General features: G+C 42.3%; 1 protein-coding gene across 8 annotated transcripts in view; it reads left to right on the top strand.

Annotated features, from left to right (window-relative positions):
- LOC311582674 (TLC domain-containing protein 4-like) overlaps positions 1-19,075 on the top strand; it is a 74,479-nt gene extending 55,404 nt beyond the window's left edge. For all 8 annotated transcript variants that reach the window (XM_084755899.1, XM_084755901.1, XM_084755898.1 and 5 more), the window contains 4 exons: positions 515-573; positions 3,315-3,409; positions 14,423-14,496; positions 18,739-19,075. In XM_084755899.1, the coding sequence (XP_084612025.1) occupies positions 515-573; positions 3,315-3,409; positions 14,423-14,496; positions 18,739-19,057 (547 nt within the window). In that variant the 3' untranslated portion in view covers positions 19,058-19,075. The remainder of the gene's footprint in view (positions 1-514; positions 574-3,314; positions 3,410-14,422; positions 14,497-18,738) is intronic.
- Positions 19,076-19,814: the final 739 nt, after the last annotated feature.

Raw genomic sequence — 19,814 nt, 5'->3', positions numbered from 1 at the left:
TGTTTATCAGTTGGCAAAGACCATGCCCCACAAGAGGCAGTTCCTTTTCTAGTGAACAAACACCACGTGTTCTCTCACAAGTCTGTTTCCATCACACAAACACTGCACACCCTCACACAAGTCTATTTCATACCCCACACTTGGGATCAAAACAAAAACATGTCTACATCTGCTACACTAAAGTAATGGCATCTTGCTGATAACATGAAGTCCTTAGGAAGAAGATTCTGGAGGATGGCTCGGGCTTAGAGTAAATGTCATGAGCAGTAAGGGCAACAGGTCTTCTGAGTAAAACAATTCATACTGTGTTGGGCGTGAAGGTGCATCCTGTGATCCTAGCAGGGTAAGGGGAGCAAGACATCAGGAATTTAAGTTCAAAGGTGGCCCTAGCAAGTTTGAGGCCAATCTGGATCACAGGAAGCCTTGTTTCAATAAAACGAATGAAAAATAAAAGCATCCATATGTTTAGGAAAATAATGTAATGGGTTTTTGTTTTTGTTTTAAATATGTTTAGGGGTGATCCAACACTTGTGAAAGTGAATGTTGCAATTTCTGCAGGCTACCTCATTTCTGGTAGGTAACATTGTTCATTGCTTATTGCTTTTTCAGCTACCCATGGAAATGATGCAAAGAATATATTGCTTATACTTTTGGCTTATTTGAAAGATAGCTTTAAGGATTTGTACAGGGAAAGCAAAACCTTCAGTGATGGCAGAGCCTGGAACTTAGTTTTGGGCTTTGCTTTATAGATTCAAGAAAGGGCTTAGATGTAGAGTGAGGCCTCAAATAATTGTGGTCTTAACACTTAAAAAAAAAAAAGCGCCAGGCAGTGGTGGCGTACACCTTCAATCCCAACACTCAAGAGGCAGACCAATCATTGTGAGTTTGAGGCAGCCTGGTCTACAAAGTGAGTCCAGGACAGCCAAGGATGCACAGAGAAACTCTGTCTCGAAAAACAAAACAAAACAAAAAAAAGCAAAACAATAATCTTTATCTCTCATAAGGATCTTTTTATTATAATTACTATAAAGCTAGTGATGGGTAAGCCTGTGCCCCTCACTAGACAGGGCCCTTGAAGAATGTTCCAGTAGTCATGATTTTTTATTGTTTGGGTAAAGTTTGCACATAAGGCTGTCTGGACGTGATCAGTTCGGGTGTGGACTCCCACTCCACATTCCCTCTGCTCTGTGTCTTCCGTGTTGGGTAGGTTGGGGCTGGCTTTTTTTTTTATAGCAAGGGACAGGGAAGTAGGAGAGTATGTCATCTTAACTGCTGCTAGAAAAATTTAGGATTGTTTTCATAAAACTTGAAAGATATCAGCCACAATTTGGACACATTATATAAGAATCCTATTTTATTATTCTAAAGCTTACCAAATAACTGAAAGAAAGAAAATACAAGTCAAAATAGAATATGACACAACAATGACAAAGATGGGGTGAAAATAGAAAATTTATGTGTCACGAAGATGTGATTATAACAAAAATAATTATATTGAAATAAGTGACTCTTTAAGGGAAAAGAATATTAGGGAAATGTCATACTGTTGACTTGATTACCCAACTTAAAAAAGGGAACTCAGGCTGTAGAGATGCCTCAGAGGTTACATGCACTGCCTGTTCTTCCAAAAGTCCTGAGTTCAATTCCCAGCAACCATATAGTGGCTCATAACCATCTATAATGAGATCTGGTGCCATCTTCTGGCATGCAGGCACACATACAAACAGAATATTTTATAAATAATAAATAAATAAAATAATTTTAAAAATAAGTAAAAATTAAAAATAATTGGGGAAAGATTTGCTCATTTGACAGAAAGTGGTGTCATTGACAAGATCACACAATTTGTTGTCTGCCACATCTCTGGGCTAATAATGATACTGTCACTACAGAATAGTAACACTCAGGAAATCTTTTATGCTCATTTGTTCTTGTTTTTGAAAACAAGGTCCCCTATAGCCTAGACCGGCCTCAAACTTGCTTTGTCGTCAAGGATAACATTGAACTTTAGATGCCTCAACCTAAAATTGCTGTTATTATCCGCAGGCTCCACCAGGGAGCTTCTGTGGTGCTGGGAACCAAACCCAGGCTTCTTGCATGCTAGGCGAACGCTACAGAGCTCCATCCACAGCAGCTCTGGAGTATTGTACAAAATAAAATTATGGAGATTTTCCCAAATAAGACAACAATCCATAAAGCATTGGGTAAACAATGTGAGGTCATTTAGTCTCTATAGAATATGCTACAAAATCGTCTTAGCTTATGATCAAGGAGTATGCAACCAAAACATACAGGGGAAAATGGATGTATCTGGATTAAAAATATCAGGTAATTCCTGATAGTCTTACATTATTGTTCTTAGCTATAGAATTTAGTTTCTCTTTAAAATTTACAATTTGAATCCAAACTGTAATTTTCAACTGCTTATATGTAGTTTTGTGCTAGTAATTTTTAAAAATGAAATCTCTACCTTCTAGAAGCTCTATCTCACAAGTGTGAACCCGTGGCGGCCATCAGTCTGCTAGTCTACATTTGATATTCAGCCATTTGCTGGAGAAAATAAGTGTGTTGATATTCTGAGCAGTGTCTATTTTGTTAAATGAAACTATTTTCCAAGTCATGATACATGGGCTGAGAGTCTCTTGATGAGAAATCGATGCCTTTTCTTTCTTTGTAGGATTTTTGAATAGTCATACTTCTTTGTGGTTTTAATAGCTTTAGTTAATATTTAGCTGTGTCATTTGATTTTCCCCCCCCCATTGAGGCGGTAAGGTAGTATATGCATGTTATCCCAGCCTTGAAACAGGAGGATAAGGACTTCCAAGTAAACCTTGGCTACATCGCAAATTGGCAGCTAGTTAAGCTACATGGACTCTTTCTCAAAGGGGAAAAAACAGTATTATAAATGAGGTGATAATTTTTTTTTAACCTCTTATAGGCACCTTACCTGTCTGCATTGTTGTAGGGCTAAAAATTAACAACCTGAATTCACATTAAACTTACTTTGATTGATTGTACTTTCATCTTGTTTAACTCTGGAAACAAATTACTTGCCTATATTTTAGCAGTTGTCAGTATTGGTGGGTGCTGGAGCCCCGGCTAGATTCTGAGGTATGAAGCTTCCGCTAGCTTGGCCGGTATTTTGGAGGAGCCACAGTAGGGAAGGAGAGGCAGGTAAACAAGAGTCAGGGATGGACAACACAGTGTGGCATCAGAATGGACAGCCAAGAGTTAACAGATAATGAGGTTAATACACTTCAAGAAACAAGCAAATTTTTCTTTCCAGTGTGACATCTCATTTTTCTTTCTTGCAGATTTATTGCTTATACTTACAAATTGGAAAGTGATTGGTGACAAGTTTTTTATAATTCACCATTGCTCGGCGATAGCTGCATACTACTTTGTACTGGTGAGTATCAGCGTTCACAGTAGCCTAGCCAGCAGACACAGGTGGAGAGAGCCTTTTTGTCTGCCTGCTGGTCTGTCTGTCTATCTGTCTACTTTGAGACAGGTTCTCTCTGTGTAGCTCTGGCTGCCCTGGAACTCCCTTCTTAGACCAGGCAGACCTCAAACTCATAGAGATCAGCCTGCTTCTGCCTCCTGAGTGCTGGGGTCAAAGGCCTGCATCCTCACGCCCACCCAGCATTCTATAAACCTTAATTCACTGTGACTACATTCAAATACATACAGGGATCACTCTTAAGTTAACTTATAATAAATCATGTGTTTTTCTACTAGTGTCTATTTGTTGTAATTTGTTTAGTGGTTTTGGTCTTTTTAGGTGGGATCTCACATAGCATATGCTATCTGAGCCTAATCTTGAATTAGACTCCCTGCCCCTCCCCCAATTGTACCAAATATATATATTAAAAGGAAAAGTGGTGCATTACATTACAATATTGTCAAGCTGATTTAGGGATCATATGCATTTCCTCCATTGCTTATGGGCTCCTAAGTAATAGTAATGATAATTCACAGTTGATATCAATATGGCTGAAGTTGCAGTTGTGAGAATGGGGTATGTGAGTATGTTATACTGACATCCTTTCCATCCCTCCTTCTCCCTCATCCGACTTCTCCCATGCCCCCTAAACTCTTGGCTTGCCTGCCTTCACCTCTCAAGTGGAGGCATGACGGCATGGGCCACCACTCCTGACTTAGTGTCTCTTTGTATTCACAAACCAAGTCAGGCAAATGACACTAACTGCTTGAGCTTCCATTTTAAGAACAGAACAACAACAACAACAATGACAACAACACCCCATAACCTTAGGACATTGCAGATGTAGATCCTTGTCTTTCTTGATGTCTTTGTGGTTTAACAGCCTTGGATATGTATAGATTTCTGTGGAAAGAATATAAACTGATAAAGTTTGAAGGTCCCTTACATGCATGTGTAAGTATAGATATTATGAACTGCTGTTGTGTATTGGCCTCGAGAATCGCCAGCTTGTTAAGTGGCTGACTGTGCATAGACTGGCAAGTTGAATGCTTAATTATACGTGATGAATAACTACTTGCCCCTTGGACTTTTATGTCTGCTTTTAAAAAATCAGATGCATGCTGTTGTTTTAAAGGATAATTAATGGTTGTCTTTATTTAGTAAGTTGATGAGTAAGGACCATTGTAGTTGTTACTTTAGTTCCTTCCTTTGTTATGCTGTTTTAATATGAAATGTAGCTAAAGTTAGTCTGTTCATACCAAAGCAAAATAGATTGGTTTTTGTTTTTGTTTTGTTTTCATTGAGGGAGGGCATCTATATATAGCCTTGGTGCCCTGGAGCTTGCTATGTAGACCAGGCTGGTCTTGAACTCAAAGAGGTCTACTTGCTTCTGCCCCCCAGAGGCTAGGATTAAAGACCCTGTTACTGAACAATCTGTACCCAGCATTTTAGGGCAGAAATCTCAGCTCCCAGGGCTCCATCATGTCATTTAATAACACCAATGAAAATGATTGGTGATGGTGAAAAGCAGAGAAGGGAGATTTTGTCAATCTGGAGAGGATTGGATACCCCAGGTTCATCTTCACATTGCTGACATGAGCTTCAGTTTTAAATAGAGGAAGACTTGGGGCAGGACAGTGGGTGTGCATAGAACAGTGACTGTGCATAGGGGATCTTGTCTCAGATCTTGTCCTGCATGCTGGCCCAGTAAGTCATCACTGTCATTGCTGAGGGCACCAACCTGGTTCCTTGAAGATTATTTGTCCGGCTTAGGGTGGCTTCACCATCCTCATACCCTCCCTCAGTGTGTGGACTGGTCTGTTTTAGACTTGGCTGTTGCTCTTGGGTAGTTTCAGTCCCCTCTTGTAAAGGTCCTGTTGTTTCTAAAATCTAAGGTGACTGCCCATCCTTCTGATAACGATGGTTGGTTGGTATCTTTGGGAGCCTGGTGCTTTGTGAAATGCTCAAGGAGACAGATGAAAAATGAAGGCAGAGGATCTTCATTGTGCTTTAGTTATCTTGTGGACCTAAAGGAAGAGTCAGTATTTCTTAGTAAAAGCAGTTTTCTTTAAATTGGGAAATTTTTCTTCTATGATTTTGTTGAAAATATTTTTTGGGCCTTGGAGCCGAGCATCTTCTCTTTCCTCAATTCCTATTATCCATAGGTTTCATCTTTTCATGGTGTCCTTGATTTCTTGGATGCTCTGTGTCAGGAATTTTTGAGATTTAACTTTTATTTTTTTTTTAATGGTTGCATCAAGTTCTTCCATTGTATCTTCTACTCCGGGAATTCTTATCTCTATGTTTTGTATTCCGTTGTTGATGCTTACCTCTGCAGTTTCTGTTTTCCTCTCCAAGTTCTGTCTTTCCAGGCTTTCCTCAGTTTGTGCTTTTATCATTGTTTCCATAGCCATCTTCAGATCTTGAGCCACTTCGTTGACTTCCTTCACTTGATTGTTTGCATTTTCCTGAATTTCTTCGAGTGAATTCTTCATTTCTTCTCTATAGGTCTCTGCCATGGCCTCTCTAAGGTCCGCAATCTGTTTTGGTGTATCTTCCTGTACTTGTTTATGGATTGTATTCATTTCCTTCATTATCATCTTCATTATGAAGGATTTGAGGTCATTTTCTTGTGTTTCAGTTGTGTTTGAATTTCCAGGGCTGATTTCCTTAGGTTAACCGGGTTCTGGAGATGCCATATTATTTTGGCTTTTGTTGTTTGTGTTTTACGCTGGTGTTTAGTCATTATAGGTGTTGGGTGGTAGTTTCTGGTGTCCTTCACTGGCCATTGAGAGCAGCTCATAGGCAAGTGGCTCAGGCTGAGATCCTTCACCTGCAGAGATCAGGGAAGCCTTCCGTGGATCAGGCAGGTGACCTGGGTTCAGATCCGGGAACTTTTCATGGATTGGCCGGATTTGAGGTCAGATCCATTTGTGCTCTACACCATGGGGTCTCCTTTGGGCTCTAAGACCCAGACACTGTCACCTTGTGGCCCACAGTTCTCTTTGAAACATAGGGCATGGATGCTGCTAGCTGGCCAGTCTATGGCTACCTAGACTTTGGAGTGGGTGTCTGTTTGGACCTGGGAACTTTCCGTGGGTTGGCCAGGTGACTTAGGTCAGAGGCACCCATGCTCCACACCTTGGGGGTCTCCCCTGGGCTAGCAGCCCCAGACCCTGGTGCACTGCCAGTGCACAGTTCAATCTGAGACAGAGTGCCAGTGTAGTGCTTTAGAGATCTTGTCTGCACCCACCTTGGCCCTGGTGCCTTCCCTGGATTGCCTGGGTGATCTGAGGTCAGATCCACCTGTGCTCCACACCCTTGGCTTTCCCCTGGGCCAGCAGACCTAGACGCTGTTGCTCTGCGGCCCACAGTTCAGTCTAAGAGAGTGTTGTGTGTGGTGTGCTAGCCTCCATTTGGCTGGGCTTTGGAGAAAATGCCCGAGCCCACTTGGGCCCTGGACCCTTTCGTGGGTTGACTGAGTGATCAGAGGTCAGATCCAGCTGTGCTCCACACACTGGGGTTTCCCCTGGGCTAGTAGACCCAGATGCTGGTGCTCTGCAGCCACAGTTCAGTCTGAGATGCAGAGCACAGCTGCAGGTCACAGGCAGGTATGCGTCCAGCCTCTGGGGACTGAGCACACACAACCACAGGGATCCAGAGACTCTTTCAGGAACCAGCTGGATGGCCCAAGGTCAGACCTACCTGTGCTCCACACAGTGTGGACCCCTCTCACCCAGAGCACTTAAGCTCCGGTGCTCAGTAGCTCCCAGCCTGGTCCCTCAGCTCAGTCCTGCCGGTCAGACACAGTGTGTGATCAGCACCGCCGTGTTCGATCTCTTCCAGGTTTTAATCATATACTCTAGAGAAGAAATAGTTTGAATATCAGGATGCGGATTTAAGATATAATAGGTTATATTTAAGATTTTTAAATGTACACACACACACACACACACACACACACACACACACATACACACATACACACACATACATCCACATATCCTTATGCATACAAGTGTTTTATCTGCATGTATGTATGTATATGTACCCCATGCATACCTGGTGCTTGAGGAAAGCCAGAAGGAAGTGTGTCCTCTGGAACAGGAGTTAGTTTCAAATCACCATGTGGGTGTTGGAAATCCCTCTGTAAGAACAAGAAGACTTCTTAACTATTGAGAGCTCTCTCTAGTCCCCTATACCTAGGTTTTGCAATACCTTTGTATGTGTGTTTGTGTGTACATGTACCTGTGTACATGTATATGTGTATATTCCTGTGGAGGTCAGAGTTGCTAGCCCTCTTGCTTATTGAGACAGGGTCTTTCTCTGGTCTGGAACTCACCAAGTAGGCTAGGCTGGCTGGCCGTTGAGCCCTTGGGTTCCATCTGTCTCTTTGCCTCTCCAGAGCGGGATTTCAAGTTATGTGCCACGAGGCGTGGATTTTGTATATATGAGTGCTAGGCATTGAATTTAGGTCCTCCTGCTTGCAATGTAAGCATTTTACTGACTGAGCTGTCTCCCCAGCCTTGGGTTATAGAATGTTCTGAGCACTCTTTTTATACTTCTCTTTACTGCAATTTTTTTTTTCCCTACCAGAGTAATTTAAATCTTGGGAATTCTGCTGCTTATGACTCACTGCCTGGCTCCAGCCAAACCACACCTGTGTATAATTAGTTACAGTTCCTTCCCAAAACATGTAAGCTTGAAAATCATCGTGCGTTCATCATTCTCAGCCACGCAGCTGTGTGTGGTGTCCTGGCATTATTTATTAAACTGAGCTGCTGCAATTTCGGTTTGGTTTCTAATGGGTCTTCATGAATTCATTTAAAAGTATTGATTGTAATGTGGTATCTGAAGGGTCAGAATTTCTGTGCACCTTCCTTTGCTTAACATTTTACCCCAGTTTCTGTATTTCAAAAATACCTTAAAGGAGTTGTGTGTGAAGTTCTATTGAAAGTGAAAGACTTTGTTGTGCCACATTCACCAGACTTGTAGTTTGTGGTAGACTCTAAGGATTAGGAAAACACTGGCTCTTTATTTAGCCTTGGCGAAGATCTCCAGAGGCTGGAGAGCTGTTGTCCAGTAAGCCTTGGGCTCCCGAGCTCCTTCCTCAGCCTTTGTGTAAAAAAGTGGATGTAGTAGTGCATGCTTGTTATTCCTGCACTTAGGAGGGGAGCCAAGTGGATATTCTATCAGCTAGTTAGCCAGATAGCAGATAGGCGCATTTCAGACCACTGAAAGACATTGTCTCAAAGTATAGAGAGGCCAGCAGTGTTGGCATATGCCTTTAATCCCAGCACTCGGGAGGCAGGAAAATCAGTGTGAGTTCAAGGCCAACCTGATCTACAAAGTGAGTCTAGGACAGTCAAGGCTACACAGAGAAACCGTGTGTGTGTGTGTGTGTGTGTGTGTGTGTGTGTGTGTATACATATGTATATGGAGAGATGGCTCAGTAGTTAAGAACACTGGCTGTTCTTCCAGAGGCCCTGAGTTCAATTCCCAGCAATCGCAGATGGCTCACAACTATCTGTAGTGGGATCTGATACCCTCTTCTGGGTGTGTGTGAAGACAGATTACTCATATACATAAGAGTAAATAAATATTTTTTTAAATCTTAAACAAAAATAAGGGCTTAAAAAATAATAACTTTAACTGAAGAAGACATCCAAGATTGACCTCTAGCCTCCACATGCATACACACACATGCATGAACATGCAAACATATATACATGTAAATATTTATCTCCGTAGCAGTGCCATGAAGTACTAGTCTTTTATGGTTAATGGAGTTAGGAAGCAAAATCCGTAGCTTAAAAAGATGTTGTTTTTGGAGACAGGATTTCACTGCGTAACCCTGACTGTCCTGGAATATGCTATGTAGACCAGGCTGCTCTTAAACTCACAGGGATCTGGCTCATGCCATTCTTAAACTCTTCCGTCCTACAGAGGCTGCTGGGTGTGCCTGGAGCTGTCAGCCTTGGTAGTCACCCACTGTTCATGCCTCCCTTACACCACAAGTGGATAATTATGCCATTTTGGATGATGCCTCATGGCATCTCTCCTGCTTCACAGAGGCTGTGTACAAGAGAAAGAACTAGACTGCCACCTGATGATGAGGATGCTGTTCAAATAGTCAGGAGTGGATGGACACTAGGTGTCATGGTGTGGGAGGTCTTGGCTGACAATGGAATTGAGAAGGTGACTGCAATGTCTCCCAGGCCAGGCTTCTCTTCCCATCCTAGTGAGTTGCTCAGTTGCTACTCTGGGCAGTTGCTGCTGTGACAGGGCATGACGAATTGACCTGGCAGCTGTCAGTCAAGCTGCTCAACTGCCTTCCCCAAATCTCACCTCATTTAAAACAAAAGGTTTTCCATGCAGTCAACAATTTTCTTCAGTGAGAGTAAGAACAAACAAACAAACAAACAAACAAAAAAACCAAATAGTGCTTAACTTCTAGATGTTAAATAACCTTAGCCTGGGCCTCTGAGTTCTCTCAGCGCTTGGTATATGGTGATAGAAAAGCTGTTAGCCAACAAGGTGAACATGCCCTTCATGGCCAGTATTTTACTCTAAATTAGATTTCCCTAAGAGCATGATTATCATGATTCTTCTCATGGGATGCCCAGAATAATCAAGTCCCTAGAGAGGAAATAGATTCCAAGTTGCCAAGTACTGGGCAGAAGGGATAATGGGGGCACATTATTTTATGGCGCCAGAGTTTTAGCCAGAGAATTTGAAAATGTTCTGGGAGTGAAGTGGTGATGGTTGCACGACAGTAGGAATGTCCTTAATGTCACTGACTCTACACTTCTAAAACCATCATGTTGTATGTTTTATCACAATAAATTAAGAAAAGAATGCTTATTTATGAAAAAGGAGAAAGGAAAAAAAACTATTGTGTTGGACAATATTGTATTTAAAAAATAAACCTACATCCTAGAATGATAAGCCTAAACAAATAGAGCTTAAGTTTGCATTTAGATTTAGTAACATGTAAGTGAAAAAGGACTATAAAGTAGAAGTGGGAGGAGTGGGAGGAGACTTACTCTGGGTTAGCTCAGACGGTACAACCATAACTAATGTGAATGCTCAAGCTAGCGTATTTTGAACTAAGAGGTGTGTGTGTGTGTGTGTGTGTGTGTGTGTGTGTGTGTGTGTGTAGAGTGATGGCTGTGTCTTACGAAGCCTGTGGTTTTCACTGGGGAACTAATTGAGAAAACAGCAAGGCATGGTGATGCAGATGCATGCCTGTCATTCCAGCATCTAAGTGTCTGGGGCAGGAAGATAGCAAGTTTGAGGTTAGCCTATGCTAGAGGAGAGCAAGGCCCTTTCTCAATAATGAAGTAGATAAATAAGTAACCAGGGATAAAGCAGTGATACTACAGCATTTAGGCAATGGAAAGATCTTGGGTTAGTTTCTTTTTTCTTCCAAACATCGTATTGACTGTACTTGATGTATGTTATAACAGTTAATACACATTGCACATATATACTTTACCGAATTTTCTGAGAGCCTTTGAGATATGTGGGACTGAATTTGGCCTTTGGAAATATTCATATTGGGCTGGGTGTGGGGGCCCATAATCTGTAATCCCATGACAGAGCTCAGGGGGCCGGGTGAGGCAGGCAGACTTCTGTGAGTTCCAGACCAGCTAAAGCTACACAGTGAGATGCTGTCTCAGCAAAAATTCATATTTAGATTGGAAGAAAAAGTAGAGAAGGTTTTGTAGGTCAGAAAGCATTATAGAGAGAATCCATGGGAGAAGACATCCCCTCTTCCGTACAGAGAACTTGCTGGAGTTGGCATGCTAGTGATGCCATGCAGGAAAGAAATCAGAGGGTGGGCATAGCAGTACATGCCTGTAATCCCAGCATTTGGGAGGCAGAAGCAAGAGGATCTCGTGAGTTTGAGGCCAGCCGAGTCTATAGAGTGTGTTCCGGGACAGACAGGACTACGCAGAGAAGCAGAGAGGTTGGGGGAGGGGGAGAGAAATCAGAATGAGGGAGGATATTATTAGCAGGTGGTGTGAGGGGAGAGGGGGTGGGGAAGATATTGTCAGCAGGTTTCAGGAGCTGTAGTTTCTGCTGGAAGAGCCGTAAGATAGAGCACCCACATGTAGTTGGTTCCTCTGAGAGGTTCTGGCTCCATGCAGCTGGCAGGTGTTTTCTTTAAAAATTATTGATTTCTTTTGAGAACAAGGACTTCTTATGTAGCCCACGTTGGCTAGAACTTACAGTCGTCCTTGGTGCTGAGATAGCAGGTGTGTGTCATCATGCTGAGATTTAACCCCCTTATGTCAAATACTTCAATTCAGATTTTAAAGATTTATGTGTTATTTTTATGTGTATGTATCTGTATGCCTAGGTGCTTGGTCCTTCATGTGTGTCTGGCACTCACAGAGACTAGAAAAGAATGTCAGGGTCGCTGGAACAGGAGCTAGAAGCAGTTAAGAGCTCCCATGTGGGTGCCGGGAACCAAAGCTGAGTCTTAGGCTCTTTCCTAACTGCTGAGCCATCTCTCTTGACCCTCTAGCCATTTTTTTTTTCTGGACAAACTCATCTGTACTTTTAACAAGTCACCACAATTTTTTTATTAAGAATGCACATAAAATATGCATGAACTTGCAATATGAGTAGCAAATTGTTTCCTGTTATCTTTAAAGTGCTTCTTCATGCTGTACAAATTAGAGAGATCAGGCTGTTCTGCTTCTGGTCTTTTTGTTTCCCAGCTGCAAGTGTGACTTCTGTTGCGTATTAAAATGATTTTATAATAAAACAAAAATGAGCGTGGCCTACCCGTGGAAGAAATAAAAATTCTACATCCCAGAAAACTCTTCCGATGATGTGGAACTGTCCCATGGCAGTTCTGACTTGCAGTTTTTAATAACGGGTCACCCATCACTGGGACACTAAAGCATGCTGTAATTGTGAGCAGCAATATTCTCTCCTGGGTTTTGGGTGTTGGACTGACAGTTGTGATTTTCATTGAGGTAGTGCTGGTTTAATCTATAAATTGAATTTTCTAGAGTGAATATAATGTCCTTTCTAAGAGTTAATGTAATGGAAATGAGATGACTTGTGATACCATCCCAGAATGCCCAGACATTACTGATAAAAGGTCATTATTCTTGTTTATAAAAACACACACACACACACACACACACACACACACACACACACACTAATATATATATTACTTATAGGTAGATAAACCCATAACATTGAATTAAAGAGAAATATAGTGAAAACAAAACATACTGTGCAATATGCAGGGATTCCACATTGGTATGAATTGAACTAAGTTCCCTCTAAGATTCCTATGTTGAATCCCTAGCTCCCAGTACCTCTAAATGTATATTTGGAAATAGATCCATTTGCATGTGTAATTAGTTAAGAGGAGTTCAGGTTGATGTAGGATGGGCCTTAATACACCGTTATTAATGTCCATATAAAAAAGGGGTAATTTGGGCCCAGGAATTCTGTGTGCATATAGGAGGTAGGTCACCAAAGTGTTGGTAGCAAGGGTGGAGCAGAGAATTCCTTGACCTTCAGAGGCATGTACCTGTTGTCACCTTCACCTTAGGCTTCTGACTTCCAGAACTGTGTCACAGTCTCTTGCTGGAACACTGTACCCTCCACCTACCACCCGTTTCTTTGTTGTAACCCTCCCACAATAATCCAGTTTTAGTGGAAGAGATATAAAGGCATGGAAGGGATTTCGTAAGTCTAGGATGCAATGGGAAGCTACATCTAAATCAAGGTGTGTTTCCTCATCTTCAGAAAGCCCGGATGCTCAGTGGAAAGCAGCGGGCTTTGAGTCAGCTTAGATAACACTCTATGAACATACATAATGGATTCCTGGTGATTCTTACATGAAATTAAATAAACTTACATTTCCTAATGTCAGGGCTGTAACTTTTGACAAAATATCTAGGGGGAGGAGAATTGTGGGGCTGAAAAGATGTTTTGACTTCTTGCAACATAGACCTGATTATATTAGATGGGAGCAGTGAGCAGGCACTTCTATAGTCACATGACACATAAAGTCATGGCAAAAAAAAAAAAGTGCCCCTCTCACCAGCACCCCCCACCCATCCCCCCCGCTTTTGGGTACCTTTTGAAAAACAGAATTTCAAGTGGAGCTTTGGATTTCTATAGAGATTTTATACATGGAAGGCAAAATAAGAGTTAGTGGTGCATTAGTAACATGCTAATGAGATGTTGCTCACTTGTTTATTTGGCAGGTAGGGAGTGCACACATTTTGGCCAGTGGCAGCATGCAAATGTCGTACCAAAGTGGGGAAAGACTTTGCTTGCTAAATTCCTTGTACACTTCTACATAACTTCTGATACTGAGGATTTTTAAGTATTCGATCACCTTTCATCAAAACCTGCCAAATCACTTAATTGAAAAACTAACTTTAATAAAACAAAAAGAACAACAAAAATAAAAACAAACTTCAGTGGATAAGAGCCTCTAAAGACACATGCCTATGGGACAGACATAATTGTTGCTGGCCATAAAGATGTTGAAAAGCCAGCTGCCACAAACTCATATTTTCTGAGTTGAGATACGAGTGGCTCGCTTTAATTTATAAATAAGTTGAGTATGAAAATATAGAAAAATAGAACAGTAAAGCAAATATTTATGAGCAGATTCTCAGAGCTCCTTGACTTCTAAGGAGGCTACAAGAGGGAACTGTCTACATTTGAGTTGTTTGATGTTATGTGTTGATTACAAGAAAAAAAAATATCATGATGGAAATGATGGTAGCTCAGTGATGGAGTGCTTGTCTAGCATGCAGAAAGCTCTGGGTTTTGTCCTAGCAGCTCTTAACATCAGGAAATTAGTTCAGAGTTGAAAGGCAGAAACCTGGTCTACTTTCATAGCCATGGATTATAGAGAGAAGTGACTGGCTGTGTGTAGGACATTTTGTATGTTTTCTTAAGTTCCTAACACTGTTTCTCTCTCTCATCCAGCAAAATGGAGTGGCCGGGTACATTGCCAATTTCCGCCTGCTTGCTGAGCTTTCCAGCCCCTTTGTGAACCAGAGGTAGGTTACAAATATTAGTTCTGAAGTTATGTGGTAGCTTGTGGAAAACCTTTTCTATGGGACGCCAAACCTTTGGTAGAAAAACCAAGAAATCCTGATATAAATGATTGTCACCCTTGTACAAATAAGGAAACTAGGTCTGAGAAGGCTTCTGAGGGTCACGTTTCCATTGGCCTCTTCATCTTGTAGCTCTATCCAAGATCCTGTGACTCTCATAGAGCAAAGCTTTCCATTCTCATTTGATTTTTTCCATTTCAATATTTAATCCCTCACACCCCTGGCCTGTTAGCATCTTGCCTTACTGAAGACTGGCTGTTGAAACAAAGAGAACCAAAGCACTGACAACTGATGGGCATGCAGACTCTTCTTTCCACTCTGGGATGCAGTTGAGAGTGTCCCACTGGATCTGATGCCTCTCCAATCTAGTGGCCTGTCTCCATCATCTCCTCTGGTCCATAGTGGTTTCTTGTGTTTGCTGGACTTTCCTGCTCTTTGTTTCTTGGTCGAGGATTGACCAGTTTTCTCATACAGTGTCTCCGATTTGGTCTCACTGGATCCTTTTCTCACGAAGAGAGCCCCGTAGAGGTAGGAACCCCTCCTGTTAGGCCTTACCAGGGTTACTTAACTGTGACATTACTAGCCATGTCGACGTTCATTGCCTGGGTAAGGTGAAGTTTGCCAGGTTCCCCCACTAGGAACATTTTTTTTCTGTTCTCTATTCTGTTCTTTGAAAGCAAGTCTTCTGCCACCCCTACTCCCCAAGACAGGGTTTCTCTGTGTAGCCTTGGCTGTCCTGGACTCAGCTTTGTATACCAGGCTGTCCTCGAACTCATAGAGATCCGCTTGTCTCTCTGCCTCTTTGAGGTTTTTATGATGAATATATTTTTTACTCTTCATTTAACGAGGTCTGTTGATTCTTTTGCTTGGACTGTTTAGTTGTCCCCTTTCTTTCCATATCTGTGGTTCCACATTCAGCCTTCAGACACGCCTCTCTGCTTTTCAGAGTTCTCGGTGATGGCCTTCGTATGTTGCCAACTTTGTTCCTGACTACTCACCATGAATTTTGTATCCTCTTTCTGTTCTGTCTGTGGTCTGTTTTCACCTTTCTTCCTGCAATCCCCTCATCTTTCACTTCCCCCCAAACCTGAGAAAGGTAACCATCCTTCAAGTTTTCAGTCAAAATCCCAAACCCACAGAAAGCTTGCATTTAAGTCTTTTGTGATTTAGTACAAGATAATACAAAGCTGAGCGTCTCAGACAAGGCACATATGAGTTGGAAGCTTATACCACCTCAGGCCTTGTAATGTGTTCACAGATACCATGAGACTTGGACACAGCAGGGAGATGTCCAAGGTTATGGACGTCACCACATCCTTTCTTCGTTGGACACACTTCGGATTACCTGTGAGGTCTTTAGAGCACATGTGTTGTTCATATTGTTGGCATAGAAGGGATCTCTAGTTGTAAGAGTCCTCTTGATTAGTACTCAGTCGACAAGCTTCTGTAGTATTCATCACTAGAGGGTCAGACCCACATCCTTACCCTCCTAGGTCGGCATCCTAGACAAGGCATAGTCTTCTAAAAGCATTCCACATATGAGGCTGGCCTGCTATAAATACCTTTAATCTGTTTAATCAGGAGATCAGATATTAGTATGTTTACAGGTGATTAGCTTGGATTCCTCCTCCCCCCTTTGCGGTCATTGGGACAGAAGGTTGACATTTTTCATGTAAATTAGAGAAGAAGAAGTCGAACAAGTATGGTTAACATTTTATCAAGTACTATATAAACCTTTGCCAATGTCTCGTATACTTTAACGTTATTTGTCCAAGAAGATAATCTGTTTAGCAGGCTTAAGGCCCTTCATACGTTTTTCAGAAATGGGTTTCTGACCTGTGCATGGTGGTGCACACCTTTAATCCCAGCAGTGGGAGTTAGAGGCAGGAGGTTCAGGAGTTCAAGGACATCCTCAGCTTCATAATGGGTTCCAAGCCAGCTCTTTGGTTCCATGAGTCTCCTACCTACCGTAGAACATTTTCAGGGTGTACAAAGTTCTTCTGGATAGTGCTGCTCGAGACCAGGTGGACAGACTTCTGCTGGCCAGCCAAACCAGCTGCTGCTGCTGTTCATTTTTGCAGGAAAACCACCACAGTTGCTTGCTTTAAAACCCCATAGCTACAGCACCAAGAAGCTGAACCCAGGATGCCCTGTCTCCAGAGCTATGGCGCGAATGTCCACATGATCCCTGCTGCAGACCACTGACCTTCTTCCAGCCCTTCCCTCTGTGCTATCAGTTTCCTCAGTGAAAATGATACACAGCGCCTTGCTGCTTAGAGGATTAAATTCGAGCTCTTTAATGTGGTAAAGAACTCTCCCCAGCGGTGGCGGCTGTTTTACCAGCTTCTGCCACACTTTCCCCCAAACTTTCATCTCCATCTTCCTTGCTTTCTGCCAAGCTGTCCTGGTCATCTTCCTCACTCTTCACCACTCAGCCCAGAGACATTTGTTTCTCTGAAGTGGGTTGAGTGCCTCGGGCTTTGTGTTTTTGTATCAGCAACGCATGTCCGCTGCGGTTTTCCTCAGTTAGATTAGCTGGGTTGTGTGTGAGTATATGTAGCTTCATAAGTGCTGAACTGCCTTCCAAGGCCACTGTATCTATCTCTGTCTTGTTGATGTTTTCCTACTGACAGACAGTGGTGAACATGTTGGCTTTTTCAGCATGATGAGGGTTTTTTTTTTCCCTTTTTGTTTTGTTTTGTTTGTTTGAGAAAGGGCCTTACTATGTTGCCCAGACTTATCTCAAACTGCCTGGACTCAAGTGATGGCGTCTCTGTCCCCTACATTGGCCACTGGCCTTCAAGTGTCTTTTAATCTACTCATTCTCCATCTGTCTGCTTTCAATCTTCTGTATTGGGATGTTTAAGATCATTTTCCTTTGTTGTAAATGAGGTGTTCCCATACTGTTAAGTTTTAAGTGTTATTTTAGATATGGTATCTTATTGCATATTAATGTTTTAAATATTTTTACCCACTGTGTGGTTGTTTTTTTTGTTTGTTTGTTTGTTTTTTGTTTTTTAATCGTCTTTCAAAATGAAAATGTCGTTTTTGAGACAGAGTTTCTTAGGCAGCTCTGGATGTCCTGGCACTCATTATGTAGACCAGGCTGGCCTCGAACTCACAGAGATCTGCCTACCTCTGCCACCCGAGTGCTAGGATTCAAGGCAAGCATCACCATGTCTGGCTTCAAAGTACAATTTTGTTTTGTTTTGTTTTTCTGTGTTTTTTGAGACAGGCTTTCTCGGTTTAGTCTTGTCTGTCCTGGACTTGCTTTGTAGACCAGGCTGGCCTCAAATTCACAGAGGTCCTTCAGCCTCTGCCTCCCAAATGCTGGAAATAAAGGCCTGTGCTACCACACCTGCCTGCAAAATTTTAATTGTAGTGAAGCCAGGGTTATCAACTTACTAGTAGTGTCCACCCCCTTTCCCCCATGGCTTGCTGTTCAGTGTTATATCTTTGCATTTCACATGTAGATTTTTAATCTGTTTTGAGTTAATTTCTGTGCTTGACTTCATTTTTTCCCATCCATGAATGCATGCACAGTTTGGAGGAAAAGACATACATTTTCTGTTGTGTCACCTAATGTCAGTGTCAGAAAGTGGCTTGACTGTACCTGTGTGTATCTCTGAGTTTGTTGCTCTCACTGATGTCATGCTCTATTAATTGTGTAGCTTCACCATGATGTTCCAGAAGTTGCTGTTACGACTCCTCCAGCTGTTCTTTTGTAGTGTGTTGACTCTCCAAGCGCTTTGCCTCTTCATACAAATCGTCACAGACACATATGTATTATCAGAGGTGACGTCCAGTTGTTTCATCCGTTGCTTCACCACTTTAGCTTTTTTAGACAAGGCTTCTCATTGAGCATGGTGTTTGGCTTTTCAGCCAGATGAACTGGGCAATGAGTTCTCAGGGTCTGTTCGCCTTCACCTCTGCTCTCTCAGCGATACTGTTACAAACCTGCATTTTTCCCCCCACCGGCATTTTCTTATATGAGTGATGAGGATCAGAAATCAAGCCCCCATGCTTGTACAGAAAACACTCTCCACAGAGCCATCTCTCCAGCCCTTCTATATACATTTCTGTGTGATCCTTGAGTTCTTCCTGTAGCCTAAAACATGAAAGTAAGATGGCAGACAGTAGGAATCCCCCAAGATAACTGCGATGTTTCTTTAATTCTCTTCTCAGGTGGTTCTTTGAAGCCCTGAAGTACCCCAAGTTTTCCAAAGCCAATGTCATCAATGGAGTTCTCATGACAGTGGTCTTTTTTATCGTGCGGATCCTTGCAATACCTCCAATGTATTTCTACATGTACTCCGTGTACGGAACAGAACCCTACATAAGGCTTGGCTTTCCAATCCAGTTTGCTTGGATCACTTCCTGCTCTGCTTTGGATGTGATGAACGTCATGTGGATGATCAAAATCACGAGAGGATGCATCAAAGTCCTCTCTCTCATCAGACAAGAGAAAGCCAGGAACAGCCTTCAGAATGGAAAGCTCGATTAAAGGCGTGCTCACCACAGACCTTTGTTTCCATAAGCCATCTTCATTCCTCCCTGCGTCGCACCTCCCAATAGATGAGCTCCTGGCATGCTCCTATGCTGCTCCGTTAGGAATGATTGGTATTCAGGGTCTTGGTGTTTTCCTCCTTCTTTTTGATAATATTTAGAAAAGAGAAAATAAAATTTACTTTTCACTACATGATTTCTCCTTCCCTTCAGCATTTTAAGCATAGATAGAAATGGCAAGGTTTAGCAGGGCATGGTGGCACATGCCTTTAATCCCAGCACTCGGGAGGCAGAGGCAGGTGGATTGTTGTGAGTTCGAGGCCAGCCTGGTCTACAAAGCGAATCCAGGACAGTCAAGGCTACCCAGAGAAACCCTGTCTTGAAAAACCAACCAACCAACCAACCAACCAACAAACAAACAAAAACAGAGATGGCAAAGTTTGAATAAAAGTTGTAAGGATAGTGGTGAAACTTCTCTGAACTAACTCTCAGTGTACACGGGATTATTCTCTGCAGAAAAACTGATGGGTAATTTGGGGGCCTTGGCACACCACCCATTTTGCTGAAGGAATGGGAACCACTTTTGAGTCTGTAGCAGCTCAGTTTGTTGTACTTCTTTTTTCTAATTCCAGTGCCTGTGTGGGGTTTAATTTTTAAGTTCCTAACATGTCCCTTTTCGCAGGCCATCACAATTTCATCAGGATATGCAGTCATCTATTATGATGGAGCATTTCTCACTTTGATGCTGCTTTATT

Source organism: Acomys minous (assembly GCF_964271855.1).
Source record: "Acomys minous genome assembly, chromosome: 14".
Lineage (NCBI taxonomy): Eukaryota > Metazoa > Chordata > Mammalia > Rodentia > Muridae > Acomys > Acomys minous.
This window is presented reverse-complemented; position numbering and strand designations above follow the sequence as displayed.